Genomic DNA, 8,976 nt, shown 5'->3' on the forward strand with positions numbered 1-8,976 from the left:
CTTGTGTCTTGTGACTCGGGTAATATTTCAGCATGAATTTTTCACAAGCATCTCCCCACGTAGTGATAGAGTTGGGCGGCAGAGATAGCATCCATGTCCTCGCCCGGTCTTTAAGTGCATAGGGGAAGCACTTGAGTTTGAGTTGATCCTCCGTGAGAGTAAGCAAAGGGATTGTTTGCACTTGCGTGCAAAAATCCCGGATGAATTGCAGGGCGTCCTCACTCGGCATCCCGTGGAACAGCGGCAGTAAACTCGAGTCATTAGGTTTGAGAATGTAATTTCTCACAGCAGTGGGAAGCACGATTGCCGACGTGTTGGTATCTCCGATCACCGGCCTAGTGTAGTCTCCCATGTATTCCATGTTCTGTGCCATGACTTCTTTCTCCTCGTATGTATTCTGCTTTGAAGACTCAGATTCAGAGTTGGCGGCTTCAGAGTGCGCCTCAGAATCAGAGTCAGAGTATAACACGTCTGCTCTGGTATGTGTGCGAGTGTTATCCAGCGGGGAAGTAAGTTCTCTTTTCAGACTACGGCGTCCCTGAATACACAACACTTAACACACGGATCAAACGCACCGGTGAGACATTCAGACTTCCCACCTTGGATTGTCTTATTCGCCAATGCTTGATCATATTGAATTTTTGTCCCATTTGCTTGAGTCCAGTGGAATCTATCAATCATATATTTTGGTAATGTACATCGGTGAGACCTATATGGACCGAGTTAATGACATGGTTTGATAAGGCGCATTACCTAGATTGTTTGGATATTCACAGTTTCTTGGTGTTGGCTTGGAATACTAGTTTCAACTCTCAGATTCAGAACTTTTGGAAAGTTGGTATTATTACTTTGATTTGGATGATTTGGAATTGTCGTAATCAATCTTTGCTTGAGGGCATTTTTTTTGAGCCTGGATGCGTTGTAAAGTTCGTCAAGATGGGATTTAAAGAGATGGACAAAAATTCCCCAAAGCTTGGCAGTATGTCGAAGTTATGGAAAGATTATGTTGTCATTCGCACCATTGGTGTCTCTTCTCGAGCCACTCCACCTCCTGAATTTATCAATGTTCATTGGTGGCCTCCCATTAATCAGCGGATCAAGGTCAATACTGATGGCTCGACTTTAGGCACTCCTTGGAATATTGCAGCTGGAGCGGTCTTCCGAGATAAGTGGTGGTGGGTCTGTGGCTGCTTCTACCTCAAAGAGGGCATTGGTTTTGGTTTTGATGTTGAGGTCTTAGTGGTGATCACTGCGGTTGCTATTGCTTATTCCCGTGGTTGGCTTCACCTTTAGATTGAAGCGGATTTTACTTACGATTATTCGGCTTCTGGAAAACCCGATCTTACGAGGTCGATTCATTGCCATGTGGAACAAACTCTTTTACTTCTCCAAGGTTTTCATATTCTTGTTTCTCACACCTATAGAGAATGGAATAAGGTGGTGGACATAATGACGAATAGCGAGAGACATGAAGGTTGGTTGCCTTACGCCGTTGATGAGATCAAACAAGCCATGGCGATGGGTATGTCGACGCACAGTTTCCTCTGCATGGTCCCATAATGTTCACGCGTTCTATCTTTCGCGCAACGTGGTCGCGCCTTTGTTGCAAGGTCTGTTCCGCCGATGCCCGTGGTTTTTTCAGGAAGTTTTTCTCGGGCTTATTGTCGAGCAGTTGGTGCTCGTTAGCCTATGCTCTTTGGAGTCGGAATTTTGGGGGTTGGTTGGCTATTACTTCGTTTAGTGTGGCCTTAAAATTGGGATTGTGGGGTCATGAGCTGATTCTGCGGATTGCGTGCAATCCTTCTGTGTTCCTCTGGGTCAATTTCTTGAGCAATTGGTGCTCATTCTTTTTGGCACCTGATTTCTGGGGATGGTTGGCTATGTGTTCTTGGCACTCTTGGTTTGGTGTGACTCTACAATTCTTTTATAGACATTCGGTGCGCTGGGATCTGGGATTGTGGGGTCACGATCCGCTAATTGCGTACAATCCTTCTGAGTTCCTCTGGGTCAATTTGTCAAGTAGTTGGTGCTCGTTAGCCTTTGCTCTTTGGCGCTTGATTTCTGGGGCATGGTTGGCTTTTTGTTCTTGGTGCGCTTCGTTTAGCGTGACTCTACAATTCTTTTACAAACCTTCAGTGTGTTGGGGTCTGGACTGTAAGGTCACGAGCTGAGCTCCCTATTCCCACTGATTGCGTGCAATTCTACCGAGTTTTGGTTGAACTAGTGGCGGTCATCTCGGTGGAGTGAACATTATAGTGTTAGCGGTTTTTAGTCTAGGAGTGCATTATGTTCTTGTTCGGGTTTTTCTTTCATCAGTTTCCTTTGTTGGCATGACAGCGATGACGACAAACTTGGGGTGATGGCTAGTCCGAAACTCCTTTTTTTGTCTCATTATTATCATTGCCAGTAATCTGGTCACGACACTATTGATGGTAGAGCTTGGGTGATGGTTAGCCCGAACCTTATCTCCATGCCGTCTTCTTGGGTTACTTGTTTTTGCTTTTTTGTTTCAATGTTTCATGGGACGTTTGTTTTGTTAGACGAGTACTCTTTTTCCTCTTTAAAGGTTTTTCCATTGGATTTTTCCTTAAAGAGGTTTTAACGAGACTCGACCCTTAATCTGCTTCTTTGTGCTTTCAAGAGTTTAGTTCTTTTTTCTTTCCCTTTTATATATAATCTTACTTTAATAATAGTTGGTTATCTCCTTCACTTTAGTTGGCAACAATTGCATTAATTCGTGAGAAATTAATGTGAGTACATGAATTTGAAGTTTTTCTTGTATCAAATTAAAAAAAAATTGAAAATAGTTGAAAATTCATATATTTAGGAGTTATTAGTATTATTATTAATTGGTTAGCTTCTATACAAATTATATTATAATCACAAATTAACAAAGGAAAACAAATAATAGGATTCATAACACAATTACTTCATTATTTCCTTAGTTTACATGTCATTTTCTTAAAGTTCTGTTGTATTATGAAGTGCTCAAACCTTAGTTTAGAAACAATAAATAAAAGGCCTAAAAAAGTCAATAAATAAAAGAGTAAATGCGCTCTTGGAGATGGCACATTGGTGGAATTAGGGTGTTTCCGATCAAATTTTGCAAAATGCCTTAGAGCATCACCAACGCTTGCACCCATAGTGGGTGCAATAGAAGTGGTCCCACTTCTATTGCACCCACTCCAACAATGGTATTGCACTCACTTGGGTGCAATAGATTTTATTTTATTTTTGAATTAGTTTCATTCTAGTTTCCATTTTAAATTTACAATAATTGATAAATTAAAATTTCATTAAATTAAAATTCAAATCCTACATTGATTGAAATAAAGTTGCAATACAAGAAATTAAAATCCTAAATTACTTAAATTAAAACAAACATAAAATAAAAAATCCTAAAAATCTAGCGGATGTTGTTTCGTTGCTTGATCTCCGCCACCTTGCACATGTGAAACGCCAATTCGTCGGGATTCATTTGAGAGGTGTCCCGGCTCATCAACATGCTATCGGCGAGGTCACGTTGAACTTGGGAGAACGTTTCCATTGCAGTCACCATATTCGCCATGTACCCGAGAGCTTTTTGGTTATCCTCCGACGTCTCTTCGGCCTTTTTCTTGCCTTTCCGTTTGTCTCTCTTGGTCGCCTTTTGCCCTTGGGGCCGGGTGGAGATACTCGCGTCGCTAGAAGTCGTTGTGGGAAGATCGTCGGATTTGACCAGGATTTGCCTCTGCTTGCTCCAGGATTTGACCATCACTCATGCCTGATTTCCATTGATCGTGACATTTTTTGTGCATGGCCTCAAACCTCTTCGAATCCTTCGCCACCCGTTGAAAGTGAGATTTGATTTGCGTGACGTCGCGTGAAATAGATCCTCGGGGCTTTTCAGCGTTGTATTGGGTGTAGAGGGAGCCCCAAAACTTCGCCCCTTTTTGGTCGACACCCACCACAGAGTCGTGGGTGTGCTCGCAATACAAACGGCAAATTAGCACCGTTTCTGGCGGATAATAGTTGCTACGTTTGGCCGCCGGCATAGAAGCAATCTCCTCCACGTCGGGCTCGGGGTCGGCAACGGCGGCAAAGCGGGGGTTCAAATTGGTGGCCGCCGCTTGAAAGGCATTCGATTCTTGCGTGAACGGCGAGAATCCTTGCCTGGAAGCATTTGATTCGCCGGGGGATGGATTTTGAGGGTGTTCACGCCAATAGTTGCTCCAATCGCCTTCCATTGCTATTTGTTGAAATAATATAAGTAGAAGACGAAGAAGAAAATGAGGAGAATGATGAATGCTTGGGGTATTTGTTGATATATATATAGAGGTTAAGAATTAAAAAAAAAAGGAAAAAAAGTCAACGGAAAAAAAAAAAACGGATAGAAAATAACGGCTACTGCCGATTTTAAATTTTTTTTTTCAATTTTCCTTTTTTTTTTTTTTGGTTTGAAAAGGGGCGCGTGTAAACACGCCCCCTCCTTCGCTCCCACAGCCGCCGAGTGCGATAGGCCGGGTTCGATCCGGCCTTCGCATCCAGCGTTGGTGATGCTCTTAGATTAGACATCTTGCAAAATGCAACGACGATTTATCTTTCCCACGATATATGAGCGAGATTTATTCAGATCTCATCTCGGAGCGGCTGCTGGGCTGCGAGATTCCCCGACAAAATAAATGAATCAAGGACTTGTATAGTTGTATATCTACTTTTGCAAGGATGAATAGTTACTCCAGATTTAATATATGATCATTTCATCACGAATTTGAATTTCTATTTAACTATTGATTCCAAATTAATATTCTGTCTCACATCAATAAGAGGATGTTTTAAGATTTTCATTAAATAGGTTTGTGTTCAAAATAAAATGTGACCCCATGCAGAAATGACATCTTTAAAGGCATTACAGTTCCATTTTCTCATTAAAGTAAAGCTACTCCAGCTTTTCTGGTTAAAAATAAAATATAAAATCCATGACCTTGTTTGGAGTTAAAGTTCATCATCTATACCTAAGTTTATTCATTCAAAACTCTAGTTTCATTAACTGCCCATCATAAAATAGGGTTACAAAAATTGCACTAGTTGAAAAAACCAAGATGAAATTTATATCTGTTAGGTAACTTCGGTTACCTAATTAGAGGTTCTCACACACAAGCTACACACAGATTCTGAGAAAACATCTTCAACTCTTCCTGATAACTTTCTGAAGAGCATGTCTGATCACTACTGCTGATGGAGATTTCAGTCCCTTGCACTGCAAATTATGCAACATCTGTTAGTATATAGCTCACATTAAATGCAACTGAGGTTGCAGTTCCTGCATTAATTTGGATCACATTCATGGTGGTAGATGGCAGACCTTGGCATTCACAATGATAGAGAGGGTCCCGTTGTTGGTGGATGATTGGATAGTCTGAGTCTCAAGACATATCTTTCTCAGCGTCTCCATAACTTCAACCAACACGTGCTCCTTCAAGGAACACGTTACCTCAATCAAGGCGACCTTGTCTGAGACAGTGACGGTTATGTTATCAGCAGGGGAGGAGGAGTCTCTCAACCGAGCTTTGATGTTTTCGGCTCCTGTTCTGTCCTTATGATTATGACAGGCTGCCTTTCTCTTGTTCGTTGCTGGCTTCTTTGGATTGTTATCATTACCGTAGTTATCAGAGGTCCTCTCAATGGCATCCTGAGATTTGCTGTGTGTTGTTGACTCTCGCTCCATTGCTTTCTTGTAGGACTCCAGCTCCTCAACTCTTCTCTCGAGCTCTCTCAAGTACTCTATCGTGTGATCAAGCACCGATACTTTGTCAACCTGTAACCACGAGTTCATAAAACTTAGTTTGTGAGTGAGGCAGAACATATGTTATACTAGCTAGCTAGTACCTTTCCACCAGATGGGACTAGGGATCCAAGAATCATGAATCTGTCGTTTATTTTCTCTCTGCGCTTGCGTTCAGACATGACATGGTTTCTATCGATTTCATCAGCTTCCCGTTTGGAACAGCTGTTGTGCTGCCTCTCAGATTCAGCCCTGAAACTTTGATGCATTCTAGCCACTTCAAAGAGTACTTTCTTGAGTAGCTTCTGTGGGGTTCCTCTTTGTTGTCCCGGAGCCCCATGCTTCCTCCAGAAAACGAAGCTCGATTCTCTACTCCCGTTTCTGATGTAAGGACCAAGAATCAACTGGTGAGAACTCTTCAGGAGGTTGGAAATAACACTCTGGTAACGAACATCATTTCCTTGAAATTCAGAGGTTGTCTTCTGATTGCATTCCTCCATACAGCTTTTATTCTCCTTCTTCCCATCCGAATGTGGGATTATCGTCTCGGGTTCTCCCTCGCTTTGAGACACACAGTCACTGGAATTCACAGAATTATTTAAGCAATTACTGACTGCATCTTCCATTACTGGCCAGCTTTGTATTTCAGAAGCCTCAGCGTCTACGCCTTCCACCAAATTCGTCTCCTCTCTCAGCAGATTGTCTGCAAAATCATCTGAGTTATTTGGAGTACAGATCTCCATGTATGGATCATCCATGAGCCGATCAAGACCCTCTTCGGGAAGATGAGCATGGTCGAGCCGTTCAAGATTGAAACCATTATGGTTACAACTGTTGTCAAAGACAAGGTTAGGAATCACAGGAACAGTCACAGAAGGACTCTCCAGGAATGAACTTATATGCCGAATCAGATTTGGATCCTCTGGAACCTTAAGAAATCGCGTAGAAATTGCATGTTATCATACATAAATGAGTATTGATGAGCTTTATAAACAAGACTAAGACTAAAGTGGCATACTAGTTCAGTCGTTCCGAGCTCAACCACGCCTCCTAAATGTGGAAAGCACACAATAGTCTGCAAGTTGAGACCAATGCATATTGTGAAAATATGCTTTTTAACTCGAAAAGAGTTACACAACTGTTTGGAGTTCAGATCAATACCTTGATTGATGCACTCTGATAAAACCAATGCGCGTCCAACCCTCAGTGAGATAGATACATCAATTGAGAAGCAACAAGAAGTTAGAAACTTCCAACTAATTCTACAGAGAACATTTTATGGGATGATACGTTTTCTACTTACCTTCGCAAGCAAAGAACGAGAGAAGAATTTGGTGTCAGCCCGGTGAGCATTGCAGAGCCATATCATTTGATTCGTAGCTAATGTTCTTGCAGGCAACCTAAACCAACAATCGAGAATTACAAAATTCATTTGAGTTCTCTTTTGTTTTATTTCTTGAAATCAAAAGGCACTTTCATATTTTGTCTGCACCATGAGGTAACCATGAGTTCATATTTACCAATAGCACTGTGAAAACTGACAAGATACATGCAATGAAGAATCTAGTTTTTCAATTGTTGTTAATGTCGAAAACCTTGGAAAATTATTCAAGGGCTTCACATCACATTGTTATGCTTGATCTCTCAAACTCAAGCTCACAAAGTATCACAATGCCGACCATCAACCAGAATCCGAAGTAAAAAACAAATTGATTCCGCTGGAACGATAAGTACCCTTGATCGGTGGTGTTGAACATGAAAGACATGCAAACCAAGAAATACCACTCTGCATCAGTGAGATCTTCGGGGGATAATGCAGCTGTAGGCCTCTTAGCTTGAGGTTTGGTTTCGCCTAGAGACAAAGACTCATAAAGTTCTCTCAATTGATCACTTCTCTGTAGCCCCAACTGATCCATGTTCACCTCAGCAGCCTGAACTGTCTTTCGTGTTTTGATATCACCGTTGTAGTAACCTTCGCACCATTCCAACATCCTAAAGATACATATAAGATTCAATATTGTGGTCCAAAATGCAGTCACCAACAAAGCTACACCTAGATCCCCAACAAAGTGCAGGTTCACTAAAGTTAAAAAAAACTTCTATTTTAAAGCAGTCAATGGTTCAGCACAATCGATCAACAAATTTGTGATCCCACGAAAGTGAACTCTATATAGCATTGAATAAGTGCAAGAAGATATGAACCTCTAAAGATAAAACCTAAAGCAGATGGCCAAACAAAATCAGAAGGAAATGGAAGGAATCTACAGCAGGGCATCACTAGGTAGGCCAAAATTCATAACATAAACATATAAAGAGGCCAAACAACACTCAAAAATAAAAATCATGACTAAAATAGAGATTCCCATCGGCAATCTCTTTTCTCTACTGCATTCAAACTTCTAGGGCAGCTTTTCCTCAAAACTCACACATTGCAGATTTTTTCCAGCAGGAGCAAGAACAAGAACAGAATAGAGAAAAACGATTTCATTTTCTACACCCATCATCAAGTTTCCATTTTTATTTGTGCGTGGGGTTGGGGTGGGGGGTATCACAGTAAAGAATGGATCTTTACCCTGGTTGTCTGGATGAAACGGACCAGAAGATTGCATAGCTCCACTGAATGCTTCTAACAGCAAGAGCAAGCTGCATCATTAGATTCTGAGGCATTTCTTGCTGGTTTTGGTTTCCACTTGCCATCATCGAGCCCTGCTCTCTCTCTACCTAAACATATACACACATAGCAAAATTATAAGAAGAAAATATCCCAACTTAGAATTTGACCAGCTCCACTTGAAATGGAGGGAGGAAAAGTATGAAAAGCATATTCCCATACCAGCAGCAAACCCTACCAGAAAATGAGCTTTTTCTTGACCTCAAGTTTTCTTCTTCTTCATCTACTCAACAGTTAAAAAACATTTTGGGGTAAAGATCCCTCCACACTGGAAAAACAAGAAATGATTACATGAAATTTTATCTTCATATGTCAAGATTTAAGACAAGCTCCCGTGGCATGCATGCATGATTCCATGTTGTGTGGGCCGTGTGGCAAGTATCATATGAAATGTGATACCCCTTCATCCCAAAATTATCTGGGGAATCACTTTTAAGTAGCATATGTAGAGTGAGAAAACGAGGTGAAGGTTGGTGCAGAATGGAGGGAGGTTAATGGGGCCGAATCGTTCTCACTTTTTGCAAAGTGCTAATTACAGTAA

At 41.4% G+C, this 8,976-nt stretch overlaps 1 protein-coding gene across 5 annotated transcripts; it reads right to left on the bottom strand.

The window, feature by feature from the left end:
- Window positions 1-4,562: 4,562 nt before the first annotated feature.
- LOC131015675 (transcription factor EGL1-like) lies at window positions 4,563-8,976 on the bottom strand. Of its 5 annotated transcripts, XR_009098649.1 has the most exons (10): window positions 8,598-8,976; window positions 8,337-8,485; window positions 7,499-7,756; window positions 7,068-7,164; window positions 6,926-6,940; window positions 6,783-6,839; window positions 5,869-6,693; window positions 5,345-5,797; window positions 5,116-5,239; window positions 4,563-4,637 (listed from the first exon to the last, which is right to left on the bottom strand). XR_009098649.1 is itself a non-coding variant. In XM_057944096.1 (9 exons), the coding sequence occupies exons 2-9, from the start codon at window positions 8,462-8,464 to the stop codon at window positions 5,168-5,170; spliced, it is 1,905 nt and encodes a 634-aa protein (XP_057800079.1). In that variant the 5' UTR covers window positions 8,465-8,485; window positions 8,598-8,976; the 3' UTR covers window positions 5,045-5,167. The 5 variants fall into 5 exon arrangements, 4 of the variants coding, with proteins under 4 accessions (XP_057800079.1, XP_057800083.1, XP_057800080.1 ...); XM_057944096.1 differs by lacking the exon at window positions 4,563-4,637 and having other exon boundaries at window positions 5,045-5,239; XM_057944100.1 differs by lacking the exon at window positions 4,563-4,637 and having other exon boundaries at window positions 5,045-5,239; window positions 8,337-8,481; window positions 8,614-8,940.

This window comes from Salvia miltiorrhiza, chromosome 3 (assembly GCF_028751815.1).
Source record: "Salvia miltiorrhiza cultivar Shanhuang (shh) chromosome 3, IMPLAD_Smil_shh, whole genome shotgun sequence".
NCBI lineage: Eukaryota > Viridiplantae > Streptophyta > Magnoliopsida > Lamiales > Lamiaceae > Salvia > Salvia miltiorrhiza.